This window comes from Oryza sativa, chromosome 8, assembly GCF_034140825.1.
Source record: "Oryza sativa Japonica Group chromosome 8, ASM3414082v1".
Taxonomy (NCBI): Eukaryota; Viridiplantae; Streptophyta; class Magnoliopsida; order Poales; family Poaceae; genus Oryza; species Oryza sativa.
Window position 1 is genome coordinate 17092067 of NC_089042.1, and position 15336 is coordinate 17107402.

Consider the following 15336-nt stretch of genomic DNA (forward strand, 5'->3'; position numbering starts at 1 on the left):
TACAAGTTATTATGAATCTTAATTTGTTAGTTTAATTATGTATAGATCAACAATTAGAATAGATATGCGACATGTAGCTTAATATAACTGTGGATGTTTCGATATTATTGGTTGTTTCTCTTTTTATCATTGCTACTCCAAAAGATACAGAGAGAAGTGGAGAGTGGAGAACCCAAGCCAAAAATGGATGGGGCGAAAAGTGTTGTGCGTATGTGATGGTGAGGGTGAGGTGGAGGGGACTTTGTTTTTCTAATTTTCTAAACAATTTAAGTTAAAACCGATTATCATGCATTTTGTTTTTTAAAAAATCTTTTTTAAATTTTAAAGACATCACGATGACTTAAAACAGATCAGATCTTAGATACAACGATTTAAGCTGGACAATTTATCTAGAGACTGCCAAATGCATTGGTTCGAATTAGCTATGTAATGTTGCCGCAAACCATGCAAACTGATTTAATTAGCTATGTTATATTGCCGTTAATCTCCTTTCACAAATCATGTATAACTAATTTAATTAGCTATATATGTATAATCTTAGTGTTAATCTCCTAGCTTCCATTTATATATATTGTCGTATATATAATAAATATAGCTATGAGTTAGTAGTAACATAATATGGGAGCTAATTAATCTTAGCTTGTGCTACGTATATACAGAGATAAATTAATTAGCGATAAACTTGCCGCCGCGGCCAAACCGGCTCGTAACCGGACGCACGGTATAGCATGATGGACCGTCCGAGTCCACCTTAGAAAAACATGGGTCTTTTCCGTGTCTTATTTTTTTATTAAGATGAATCTAATGGTAGAGAATGCATGATGGGTCCACCTTATTGAAAGGAAAATCAATGGTTAGATTTTGTTTTTATTAGAATTCTTATGATTTTCTTTGATTTATTAGAACGCCACGTGACGTCTTAGGAGTGTTTATAGAAGTGACATATGATGATTTAAAAGTGTTTGTATAAAGGTTAATGGACTTTTAGCATATAATAGATAGATAGATAGTTTTTAAACAAACATAGCCCTCGATTTTCATTTAAATCGATGGGTTTAGTGTTTTAACCTATTAGATTAGATTGAATAAATAATTTCTTCCTGTCCTCTCTCTCACCTACGTATGTCTGTTGACCATCGATTTTTATGGATGCATGTATTTTGACTGTCTTTTTTTATCTAACTTTGTATGATTCTTTTTGTGAACAGTAGGTAATTGCTTTCAATCGTACGCACGTAGAACAGTTATACTATGTGTATGATATAAGTATAGGAGAAATTTATTATTATTTTTAATAATAGATCTAATCTAATGATGTAAAATAATGGGTCCACAAATTTAAGTGAAAATCGACGGTGAGATTAAACAGTGCCATGTGGCGTCTTAAGAGTATTTGTAGGAATGCCACGTGGCGACCTGATAGCGTTTCTAGGAAGTTTAATGGACTTTTAGTATATAGTAGATAGATGTGACACATTCTAATATTATGAATTTGAACAAGAAGTCCCATAATATTTTGGAGGGATGTATCACATATCCCTCCATAATCCCTTGTATTATGGGACGGAGGGAGTAGGTTTGTAATCCTTCAAAATTCTTTTGAATTTCTTTCAATATAAAGGAGCCCTTTGACTTTACTTAGATAATGGCAGTTTCATTAAGCAAATGGAATTTCAACACACTCACTATGTGGTCTACACAAAAAAATGGCTTTACCAGGTTGCTCTAAACGATAATGAACATAATATCCACTTTATTTTGATTAATTGATGTTCTTGTACAACTCCATTATTGAAAATATCTTCCGAAAGAAATTAGAAACTGCACGAGCCTCTGCATCGGCAAAATTAAATGGCCGAGAGCAAATGACCGAAATCAAGATAAGAGTCCATATAAAACGGTGTGAATTCAGGCACTTCATAGTTGATAGTTCGCTTAGCCGGTGTTCTGCATTCCAGCAGCAATTCCCTTCATGGTCAGGATGAGGGTGTCCTCCAGCCCCGGCGCATACTCACTGGTCGGGTTCAGCTTCACCAGCTCCGCAGCCGGCTTAGACCAGTCCATGATCTCCTTGGACATGTGGGGGCGCAGCGTGACATGGTAGTCCGGGTCGCGGATTCGCTTCATCGTGTAAGCCTGGCAGACATTCAGGGTGGTGATGTAGGCATTGCGGAGGCGAAGGCGCTGCTTCAGGTAGAGATCACCTTCGAGAAGATCCTTGTGTCCAGCAACCTGAAGGTCAAAAGTGGCCAAAGAATTTCATTGAGTGAATGACAATGGAACATTTCAGTATCTCATAGATGTTGCATCATTGGTTTCCAAAGTGTAATCAGCTCTAGCAAGGTCAGTCGACGCACCTGAAGGAGAAGCTGTTTGGTTTCTTCACAGTTGGCCCTCAGTTTCTCTCCCAGAGGCCATAGCTCCTCGGAGACAAGGAGCTTGTCGTACAATGCGGCGATGCCAGGGTCACCCTTGGCGAAAACCATCTCAACCAGATCGATCGTGACTCTGAAGAACGGCCACTCATTGTACATCTCCTGGAGCATGTGGAGGTTCCTGATGTCCTTCTCCAGGATGTGCTTGAAGGCAGAACCGAAGCCAAGCCAGACAGGAAGGTGGAAGCGAGTTTGCGTCCACGCGAAGATCCATGGGATGGCACGGAGTGACTCGATGCCACCACTCGGCTTTCTCTTGGATGGCCTGCTTCCTATATTCATCCTTCCATACTCCATCTCTGGTGTTGCCTGATTTCATGAAAAATGTAAAGAAAATTAATTTACAAAGGTTTTGCCTGAAATGAACAATGTTTAGCTAAGTGCCTTAAATGCATTATATGAAATGTTCCAAGTCTGATGATTATGAAGAAACAAAACACTCACAAGGCGGAAATACTCGACAAAGCGTGGTTCCTGGAAGACGATGGACCGGTATTCCTTTGTAGCCACCACAGCCATCTCATCAAGCAGAGCACGCCATTCTGGTTTCGGCGCAATTGGTGGATGCATGCCATGCTCCAGAGTGGCAGCCGTGAAACGCTGCAGTGTCCTGAAGCAAAGGTGCTCCTCACCAAAGGACTGCTCAATGACTTCACCCTGGACAGTGACCCGGAGAGATCCATGGATTGTGTCTGGTGGCTGAGACAAGATGGCAAGATGAGTGGGACCTCCGCCTCTTCCGACAGTCCCACCGCGCCCATGGAACATTGTCAACTTCACCCCAAACTCCTTGGCAACGTTGATGAGCTCCTCCTGAGACTTGTACAGCTGCCAAGCTGCCGAGAGACGACCGGCGTCCTTACCCGAGTCCGAATAGCCAATCATGACCTCCTGTTTGCCATTTATCCTTTCTCTGTACCAATCTATGGAGAACAGTCTGGCCACTGCTGCTGGGGCAGATTCAAGATCAGCCAACTTCTCAAACAGTGGGACAACTCTAAGTGGTGTCTTCACATGGCATTCACGTTGGAGGAGCTCAACAGCAAGCACGTCTGACGGAGCTGTCGCCATGGAAATGATATAGGCCCCAAAATTGTCAGCGGGAAGCTCAGCTATCACGCGGAACGTGTCTAGAACGTCAGCAATCTCATCGGTCTTGGGAAGGTCTGGGCCAAACAATGGGCGCTTCCCATTGAGTTCAGACAAGAGCCAGTCCTGACGGCGTTCCTCGGACCACTCACGGTATGATCCTATTCCCAGGTATGTGGTGATGGCATCGAGGACATCGGTGTGCCTGTCAGATTCTTGCCTAATGTCAAGCCTCACAAGGCACAGCCCAAAGGTAGACACCTGGCGCAAGAAGTCCAGAAGGGTCCCATCAGCAATTACACGGTCACCGCAATCGCAGAGTGACCTGTAACATAGCTCCAGAGGCTCTAAGAACTGCAAGGTAAGACAGTTGTTTAGACTTAAGAACAAAGGTGATGAAGAAAGAATGCCCATTTCAGAGTTACAAGCATCCAATGGTTCTTTGATCAATACTTTACCTGTTCAACACTGGTGAGAGTGGTTTCTTCAGGAATGTCAGAATATCCGCTGGATAATAACTGGCGTGCTCGTTCACGTGTGTTGTACAGCTTGTCTCTCACATCACCTAGAACAACTCGGTATGGCTCACTGGGCGGAACCTTCTTCCAGAATTCTAAGACGAACAAGGAAACGATATTATGCCAACATTGTCAATCATAACAGATAGCCATCACTATTAAAATGGGTAGTCGATATTTACCTATATAGTGCTTTGCATCTTTCTTTGAGGAGAGATGCAGCTCATCTGCTCGTGCCCGAAGCTCATCATTGCATCGCCACATAGACAGCTGCCAGAATTTGGAGAATTTAATAAAATTGATTTATATGTGTGGAAGATAAGGGATGAAGTAATTCTTACCTCAAACATGAGATCCTCAATTTGCGAGCAGTATAAATTTGAAGCCATCATTCTAGCAAGCAAGCATACATCCCTTGTGACTTCTGGTGTCACTCTTGGATTTCCTAAATTGGTGCAATGCACAAAATTATTAAATGCACAAGAACTGAACTATACAGAAGTCAAAAGCCATCCTTTGCATACCATCACGGTCTCCTCCCATCCAAGAAGAGAACTGAATGAGAGGTGCATTATAAGGAACACGCTCATCAATTCCGATGTTCTTCAAGGCAGTGTCCAGACGGCGTAAGAACTTCGGAACACCTTTCCAGATTGTCTCATGAAAGTAACTCATACCAGCCCTCATTTCATCTTGAGGAGTTGGCTGGGTTCTTCGGATCTCATCAGTTCTAAAGGCTGCTTGAATCTGAAAAATAAGAACATGTTCTGATTCACCTTATTAATGCATTAATAAATTTAGTTGGAGCACAAAATCTGGCATGTTGAGCATCATGCTGAAAGTAATTTATAATTTCTATAAATAATCGAAAAGGCACATACAATTTGAAAAAAAAAATCAAGACTATAAATGAGTCAGTGATTAACTTGATTATCTTACCTCCCTCTGGAGAGCCTCATCAAGCTCCTGTTTATCATCTGGTGTGATATCCTTTGAGTATAGTTGAACCAAACAATTCCTTATCCTAAATTATATTTGAAATTTCACAATTAGATGATAAGAAACCATAGGATGTTTGATATCATAGTATTGTTTCTGTAACTCACCTTGAGTGTTTTTGAAGCAGTGACCTCCTCACTGACTGTGTTGGATGTGCAGTCAAAACCAGGTCAACAGTCTGACTCTTAAGGGCATCAAAGACCTCTGCTGGTGATTTCTTCAGGTCAACAACAAGCCTCTTAAAAGTTTCTTCAATGTCAGATTCTGTCAGTGCCGAGTTCTCATCAGCAAAGTCACCCTTCTTGAGCTTGATTCTCCTCCTGTATGCAATCTGGACCTCCTCGGCCAAGTTAGCCAAATTAAGCATGTGGGAGAAAGCTTTGGCCATCACAATGGAGTCACCAGGATCCAAGCTTGTCAACATGTTGCCAAGTTCATCGAGCTTTTGGGAGTCATGCTTCCCTTCATACTCAGCAGCGATCTCATAGCATTCTTGGACCTACACATATCAATAACAAATTAGCAATCCATGGTTTTTCCGTTGATATAAAATTGTAAATACAGGCATTATTTTCCAATCAATTCAGAACAAAAAAAAATCAAACTAATTGACTATACATCAAAGTAAAAAAAAAATTCCTTGTCATACATCCATGGAAGGGTCTGCAACAAAGGTATCAGTTTATTTTGACAAAACAAATTGTATTCAATATTAGTCTCGTGCATGAACATTGGCCACACGGGGAACTGACAAAGCCAAGTTATTCACTTTCAACGGAAGTTCATGGCATGTTCATGTAAAGCTGGAATTTTTGTTGTAATCATTAAAGTGGTTGATAGATATACAGAATATACAATTAAAGATCAACTCAGATTTCATTCACAATTTACCCTTCTATAAAAAATTGCAGCCACGTCTGCAAATGAAGACTTCAAATACAAAAGCACCAAACCTGAGCACACTAGGGCACTAAACCTCAAAATTTTTGCACAGGAGTAAGTACTTAAGCAAGGCTCTAGCAATACCAAAGAATTCATGTTGGTTTGTCAATATAAAACTTTTAATATACAGTTGTCATTTCCTGATATCCTAAAGATCCAACTAATGAGTACATGTCACATTCAGTTTGACGAAACAACAAAAATAAAAAACACAAACATTTGACACCCATGTCTTTGACTTCCTCTGCTTAAAATTTGATAAAAATGAAGTGTTCAGTTACGATGGATGTCTATGAAACTGTTGTTTATACAAAGTGGCAGTTGTTAATCAATCAGGAATTCAGGATAGATAATTAAAGTTCAGCTCAGATTTGACTCAAACAGTAAATATTCAGATTTCAGTACATACACCCCTGGAAAACAGCTCCAAATGCAAAAGATGCCAGTTTTTTTTCTGAATTTCCATTATACGAACACAATAATTCAAACACATATTTTAACCCAGAAACATAATCCGAATACTCTAAAAAAGAAGAAGAAGAAAGGGGCAGGCCCCAGAACGAAAACTCCACTCAGTACCCTCACTGGAAGCACCAACTTGTCAACCGACAAACTAAAAAATAAAGGAAGAAACTGTTGGAATATTTTGGTTTTTTACCCCCAAATTAAAATAAAGAAAAAGCAGAAAGCACCCCCAAAAACATGGGCACTCTCCATGTTCCAATTATGCTGAAGCACAGAATCCCCACAATCCCACTCACAAAAGCTAATCCAATCATTCAGTGAGTGAGTCAGTCAATCAGTCCACAAGCAACCAAATCACTCCATTAAAAAAAAAGAAGATATTCACAAGCGCGCACACGCAGGCAGCAAGCAAACAAGCAAGCATTATCTGCTGATCTGGAGCATGAACATGCAGGTAGCAGAGTAGGAGTAGCAGATGATGAAAAAGATTTAATCAGTCATTGGGGATCGAATAGAGAGAGTAGCACCAGCATACCAGCTCGCGGAGGTCGTCGCCGTGGAGGTCCTGGAGGATGTCGAGGAAGCGGTCGAGGAGGAGGGCGTCGTACTCCACCAGCTTGTCGTCCTCCGACAGCTTCGCCGGCGCCAGCATCCGCAGCTGCGCGTCGATCGACGCCATCTTCTCCACCTTCCCCGCCATCCCCCCCAAAACCACCCGATTCAACCAAGCAAGAAACGCTGCACGACGGACAGTGTCCTCCTCTCTTGGATGCAAGAACCTTCTTCTTTTATCTACTTTTTTTTTTTTGGTTTTGCAAAAGGATGGTGATGATTTGATAGTCGGGATTGGATGCGAGGAAAGGGAAGTGTACAGGAATCTGATCTGATATGCTAGTGGATTGATGAGAAGCGGAGGAGGGGAGGAGGAAGCTGAAAAAGAAAATCAACTTTTTTGCGAGATTGTGGGAGAGGGGGCGTGGTGCACGGGTAGTGGCCTCTGTCCGTCTCTTCCACCTTGACTCCCGGGGAATGGTTGGGTCGCTTATTTATATATAAAAAAAAAAAACCCTCGCAATGGGCATCATTGGGGTTGGAGGGCCACAAAAGACATTTTCTTTAATATTTACTTTTAGAAAAAAAAATATAAGCACATAAAGTAGCTTTATTTATACTATAGGAGGATTTTAATTCTACAGCACTCTCATTTTCTCTGGAATTCTTATAGAAGGAACATTCATGTAGAGATTTTGAAAGGAAGTTAGTCAGAGTTGTAACATCTTGAAAAATTTCCTTCTAACGGTCTTATATTTTCGCTTATAATTATGCTTATCAGTCGAAATTTAAATTATCAAGCTTAAATTTGGAGTTGTTTTTGGAGTTTTTCAGTGAAGTTTATTTTCATCCTTTGCTTTTAGGTCGCTAAGAACACATATATAAAAGTTCTATTCACAAATTATTTTTCGTTTGCAAATATTCAATAATAAGCGAAATGATGGAGCCGTAAGTTTCAATCATCTGATTCCTAGGTGTAATCTTGTATTTTGCATTTGCTTTCATGTCAAAATCCTATGTTTTCATATAATTCCGTTTTTTCACATGCGATTCAAAGGAGCCCTTGGAAGTCGGATATTAGCGGTAAATTTACAATACTTGTAAAATTTGTATTGAATTTTAGTTTTACAGAAGGCTATCTCATAGAAATGAGTTTGCATTTACTTGTAGTGCCCCCTAATAGCAAACAAAATTCATTTTTGTCTGGGAAAAACAGAGTTAATTTTGTGCATAAACAAAAATGGTTTTTCTTAATAGAAAGGATCTAGTTGTGTGTAATTTTCAAATTATATTAAAAGAAGGTTTCACTTAGTAGTAAATAAAAAGATTTTCTTTCTTTCAGATTTAAGTTTCAAATGTTCTATAATTAATCAACCTGTGTTTTAATAATGTGCACTCTGTCAAAGATACAAGAGAACACCTAATAGTGGTGAGTGGTGACACCCCTTTCTCAAAATAAGCATAGCCGACCATAAATTTATCCATAGCAAATAGTAGCCAGCCGTTGCATGCTAAAGCAAAAAGCCATGCAACCGGAGCATCATGTGCCAAAGCTATTGACACATCGAAAACGAAAGCTGATCAGCCACTCTAATACATGAGTGGCCATTATTGATAACCTTGATCTATATAAGATAACAGTATTGTCAAACGTCACAAAAAAAATCACATGAAATTGAAGGGTATAACAATATCGCCTAACGTCACAAAAAAATCACATGAATTTGAAGGGAATAGTTTGCTAAAAGAAATTCAAACAAGGCTACCTTTTTACTCCCGGGTTTCAAAATATAGATTCTTTTAGTGTTGTTCTAAGTTAAACTTCTTTTTGGCTAAGTTTATAGAAACCATAGGCCATAGCAATATTTTTAATGCTAAACAAACGTATTATAAAAATATTTTTAATAGTGGTCATCAGGAATTGCAGAGGGGAAGTACTCCTTTGGTGTTGAATATGTCACTACATTTTTCTATAAACTTGAGCAAACTTGAAGAAGTTTTACTTAAAAAAAACAAAACATCTTCATTTTGAAACAGAGGTAGAACATAAATAGTAAAAAAAACTAGACCGTGCATCAGCTGATGGTTAGCTATCCTTAATAAATATCAAAACTAAATATGTTTTCAAATTAGAATGATAAAAAAAAAACCTAAAGTCTACTTGCTATTTATTCAGAAAATACATGCACTATAGTACAACAAATATTCAGAAAATAAGTAATGTTGAATTAAAATGCATGTAGTGAAACCTTAAAATCTTAATTTACTAATTTATGAAAAAAAATAGATTTTTGGTACGGGAGAATGGTAGTACAAAATTTCTCTTGAAAAACACTTTCCTTTAGTTAATGTTTTTATGATATAAGCAAATAAATAATGATCAAATATATGCATTGGAGTCTATGATGTCCTATTTGGCATGAAATGAATGTGTAGAAGTGCTTTTCCTTCATTATCTAAAAAAAGAAGTACTTTTCCTTTGAAATGCAGATTGGAATGGAATATGCTTCCCCTCAGAAGATTCCCAGCGTTTTCCAGCAGAGAAAGACAGTGAAGACTTTGCTTTTGTGCTTCCCTAGAGTTTTTTTTTTTTTTGGCTCTATTTCCATCCAATCATCTACTTCGTGAATTATGATTTTCTATTGTAAATGTCCTATATCTTCCTATTTTGAGATCTGTTGACTTTTCAAGTCCAGGGTACACATGGAGAAGGCAACATCTCCAATTTCTTTTATGAAATAATTGAGATTTGTAATTAAGGTGCTGGAGGCATACATATATATACTCCTTTAAAAGCATCCAGTGGTATGGTGGTGAATATATCACTCCCACTATTGATTTTACAGTTTTTACAAATTGCCCCTATATATTTTTCTAATATTGTGAAATAGTCTAACATTTGATTCAAACAAGTAAATACTACATAGTCAAATAAGCAAACAAATGATACTAAGATATTTGATAAAAGAATATATTTTACTATGACATATTATGATGTTTTTTTCTTCTGCCCATAGCAAAGCTTAGGCATTTTGCTATTAATGGATAATATATCTCATTCCGTTCTTGCATATCAGATGGACATTACTCCATTTTATAATTAATTTCGGAATCTAAGGAAATTATATAATTTTGTTTATTCTAGAGTCATTCAAGTTAATTTGGTTGTCACGTGATAAACTGTGTTCTGGCCTTTTATCGGAAAAAACCAGACAAACTTTGTTAAAGTATAAATGAATCGATGTGTAATGCATGGCTATTATCTACCCACTTTAAACATTATCCATGATTGCTGTTACCTTTTGTTATCTATAACACTTTAAACCTTACTATTACTTTTTACTCCCTCAATTCCATTTTAAGTGCAGTTGTGGATATACGTATCCAACGTTTGACTGTCCGTCTTATTTAAATTTTTATGATTAGTATTTTTATTATTATTAGATGATAAAATAGGAATAATACTTTATGTGACTTTTTTATTTATTTTTTCATAATTTTTTTTAAAATAAGACAGATGGTCAAACGTTGGAAAAAACCCCGCAAATGCACTTAAAATGGGACGGAGGGAGTATTCTAGATTGTTTGGCATATGCATAGGTTTAGAGTAAAAGATTATAGTGCCCTTATCAAATAATGCATGGTTGAGAATAAAAGGGTGGTTGAGGATAGAATAGGGATAAATTTGAAAGAGATGTGATTGATATGATAAGTAATACTTTGGAGGGATAACTAACATGGGACAGAGGGAGTATAATTTAATCAGCAAGTGACATGAACGAAGGGATTGAGTTAAACATTAGTTTTTAAGATAATGAACTAAAGGTGTAGTGAATCATGTTTTACATCAGTGTCTTGGTAATTCTATCCTCCATACAAAGTGAGCACAATTTCAGTTTGCATGTGACCACGTCCACCATGTATTTCAGTCACCCTTAGAAAAACTCAAAATTGTTTTTTTTTTTTGCACAATGCATTCCCTCTAGGCAAAGAAACCGAAAACTCTCATTATCAGCTGTAGCTAGCCAAGTTTGAATAATCCATTCTTCCCAAATCACACTGCACAAACGCCCAACGAATGCCCACATCAAAGAGAGTGAAAGGAGGCCTTGTCCATTTGTCGGTCGAATTCATGCGAACATTTCCATTCACCGTGGACTATATGACTGCGCCGAGTCACCACACACTTTGCCAACTGGCTGGCTAGCTGGAGGAACTTGGTTAGGATACTTGTTCTATTCGAAGGTTCTCCCCAGAGATTTTACAACTGCCACACAAATGTACTACTCTATACACTTGTCGAAGCGTTTCCATTTGCGCTATCAATATATGTGCCCCAATCTTGAGTTTTCTCTCTTCCCTTTTCTTCCGATCGGAACAGATGTAAGACGAACATGCATACACACCACCATTTGATGGGTCCCAATCTTAAGTTCCTTGAGTTTTGACATCTCGCATAAAACACACCCATGAGAAAAGTCATCTTCTGTATTCTAGGCTGGGCAGCCGCATATCTAAATAACGTGTATTGCTGATATATTCTTTGTGCTATGATGAATTGAAGTTGGTTTTGACAACTTGAGTTTTTTAAAACTAGGATATGGTCATATGGAAGTTGGAATATTGTACTACTCCACGAAGGTTGGAATATATTGATGATGCATATGACATGTTGAAGTCAATCCCCACTACTTAATTGGGATGATTGACTACTTAAATAGCTGTCCCATTTGTTTTGTAAATACAACTATATATACAAGTTGCAGCCTGCAGGCATGGCGTATGACGCCTGCTACAGAACACAACCGATCATTATTGGAGTGCCCCTCCAAAGACACTTTGTGAAGTGCACATTTAATTATTAATCGTAGGAACGTAAAGGGAGCGGTTCAGGTCTTGTACAGGGAAAGTAGAGATTACAAGAAACAATTGGTGAGTAACTATAGCTAGTTAAAATTTAAAAAACCTAGGCTATTTAGATTTTTTCTAGTATATTTTCCGTATTCTATTACTATATATAGATGGCAGAAAGATCTCCCAATCAAGGTCTCTTCCTGATACCAAAACTTCCATGCCAAATAAGATATTAATATTTCAATACCATACAACTTTCGAGTGTATTGGAGGAAAAAAATATAGTACATTAAAGAAAAACTTGAGTGGTAATACATTTCTAAACAACACCTTTGTAGGGTGATGCCTGATGCGCGCGCGCATGTGCGCTGGCGGAGGAAGCATGGTGCAGATGCACGCACGGAAGACCATGACAAATCAAGGTTAACTTGTTTGGACTAAGGTTCACTAATCATAGTATGATTATGAATATATGTGACTAAATCTTTAACCAGTGCCTCTCCTGGCAACATGCTATAAATATTTGTTGGTATTTCTTATGGCCACAGATAAATCAGCAAGCGCACGGATACTCCTGTAGCATTTCACTTAGGAGTATTCCAAGGATACCGTATTTATATTTCCGCGGGGAATGTGGCGGTGTAAAGATATAGTTCAAACAATAATTGCTTCGCCGCCATAGTCTAAATATGGGTTAATTGATAAATGATAATGGGTTTAATTACACACAGGAGATTTATCTCTTATAAATATACACTAGGCAGTGGAGAAGAACTATAGAAAGCCAAGGTTCATATGTACTTCTATATTATTAATGTTTAGTTTACACTGAACACATACATGCTTGCAAGGCTAGAATTTAATTCTAGACACCCAGGTACTACCGAGAAGCCACTCCATGCTAGTTTGCCAGTGTGGTTGTGAAATTTTACGAACTCTTACATCATACCTGAACGTGGAGGAATACAACGGACGGACAGAGCTATCACCACTTGTTGCCTACCTCACTTTCCGTGGGGGCATACCCACATCCAATGGCATCTAACTAACATACACACCATGCTTATGTTAATAAATAATGTCACTAGTTTCTCCATGACTCCCACCCTTCGGTGGACAAGTTAAAACTAGTGCAATCCGTTAAGATCATTGCACCGTTATTGTAGCATAGATCGACTAGCCTAATTAGGTGAAGCATATAGATGAAGTATAATCTACTCATTGAACACATGACTAATGGACTATATATGAACTATGAACACTAATAGTCTTAATAGAAGAGTAAGGTACTAAAGACATACCGGAATCTCCGAGAAGACTAGAGGACCGAAGACTATTCTAAGGGCCTGTTTGGGAGAGCTTCTAGCTGCTGCAGCTTATCCCAAAATCAAAAGCTCCTCCAAACAATTCAGCTTTTGGTCCAGATTCTGAGAAGCTATAGATGTAGAATCCAAGAAATGAACTAGAAGCCATAAGCTGGGAAACCCAGCTTTTCCATATTCTTAGAAGTTGACTACCAAGCAGCTGCTTAGTAGAATCTTAAACTCCCCTAAATAGGCCCTAAGTCTAACTCCATAATTACTAGAGAGAATAAAATATACTCCCTCATCCAAAAGTCTAAGTCATATTTCTTTTTGCACCAAGACTAAGAAGCAATTAACTCATTCACCATGTGACCAAACCAATGAACATGCAACTAATAAGTACTAAAATGTCTTTTTGGGTTCCAATCAACAATTTAATTTAGCACATAGTGACTATAAATAGGACTTAGACTTTTGGAAAAAAACCAAATAATGGAATAGGTCTTAGACTTTTGGAAGGAGGGAGTACGGAATGAGAGAATTGCTCCTTGAAATATGTGTTGTGAAGTGAGAAGCTCCTCTACTTGTATAGCCTGCATATGATGGTTGTAATGGTGGTTTCCAACGTTGGTTCACTTGTAACTGTCATTGAGAGCCTATGGGGAGCCGCCATGTGGAAGATGGCGGTTAGAGGTGCCAAGGCTGGTTCCGTCGAATTACCTCCACCGCCTCTGGCCACCGTTTTTATTGTGTGTATGACATGTGGGCTCCTATGGCGGTTGAGGATGGTTTGGCTCCACTTTAGGTCGGTTTTGACTGACGTGTGGTGCATGCCGGCTCATTTCAACTTTATTTTATTTGTTTATTCCTTGCATACATAGTATTTCTCCAAGACAAGTGGGACTACATAATATACATGTAAGAAATGTTAGTTCTCCCTTCATTTATTGAGGTAGTTGACAGTCAAAATCGGTACTTAATAACCGTCATATCCTCCTAGGTTAACCAAACTTCTCTATTTTATTCTATAATGGATTTAGATCGGTTAGGTACATAAAAATTCATTTTCCATAGCCAAAACATTCATTTCATTGAGGACAGTAGGACAAGGAACAATAGCTCAGGTTCAAGTAGATCAGTTAGGTAAGTAACTAGATTAGTTATGTCAATTTGCTGGTATTATGTTGCTCTATGCAATATATTTTTTTGAAGAACGCTCTATGCAATATATTCACAACTCTCATTTTCAAACCAAGAACACTTACTGGTTTCAACCAACCTGAGCCATCTAACATGGTTGTAATCCTACCATGTCTTAGAGAGCAAACACCACCAGTTGCATGGAAAAAGGCCAAGAGCAAGATAAGGGAAAGCCACTATGTTCTGTTGCTCCTGACATGCCAGCTATGGGCACAAGGAACAGAAATAAGAGTCATGCAATGGGCACTAGTTGCAAAAGAAAGATTATGGAGTAAATTAGAGATATGGCTAGCTGATTAGGTTTTATTTCGGTACTGTCAATTTATCCAGGGGCACAGCTACTGGGGGTGCAGGAGGGGGCCAACACCCCCCTATCCGACCCCCCTCCCTGCTATACTGACTAGCGCATTAGCATGTTAATTAATTAATAAGAAAGAGACGGAGAGACAATGCAAATCAACTCATCGTCTTCATTGCTTCGGCTTCACACGTCTCTCCGTCCTCCTATTGCATCTCGCTGTCGAGCATGGTGCCTCAAGTCTCAAACTGTCAAGTATCCAATAATACAACTAAAGAGCTAGATTCAAGCTTTTTTTATAGCAGAACACATGATATCTTGTTTTGTTATCGGCATTGCTTACTCTGACTTATGACTTGTTCACCCTGCCCACACCCCCCTAACCATAAATCTTGGCTTCGCCCCTAAATTTATCTTGTGGAGGTTAATGGATTTTGCTGTTGTGATGCCCAACAAAGTGCTGTAGACATAGCTACATTCACATATTTTGCTATTGTAAGGATTGCTTCATCATGATGTAGTGATGTACTGTTATGGACCTTATGTCATTATGCTCATGATGTACTATTTAGTTAATTTGGTTTGTCGATTGCACTATTGTGTATGGAATGGAAAGTTGGTTTGGTTATTGAAATGAAATTGTGGTGTGTGCATGATATGAACTGTTTTGTATGTATGGT

The 15336-nt window shown here is 38.5% G+C and overlaps 1 protein-coding gene across 1 annotated transcript; it reads right to left on the bottom strand.

Annotated features, from left to right (window-relative positions):
* Positions 1–1736: 1736 nt before the first annotated feature.
* LOC4345387 (phosphoenolpyruvate carboxylase 2) lies at positions 1737–7465 on the bottom strand. The gene is made up of 10 exons (XM_015794581.2): positions 6984–7465; positions 5149–5540; positions 4982–5066; positions 4567–4789; positions 4384–4487; positions 4225–4312; positions 3983–4137; positions 2880–3878; positions 2358–2744; positions 1737–2232 (listed from the first exon to the last, which is right to left on the bottom strand). The coding sequence occupies exons 1-10, from the start codon at positions 7146–7148 to the stop codon at positions 1936–1938; spliced, it is 2895 nt and encodes a 964-aa protein (XP_015650067.1). The 5' UTR covers positions 7149–7465; the 3' UTR covers positions 1737–1935.
* Positions 7466–15336: the final 7871 nt, after the last annotated feature.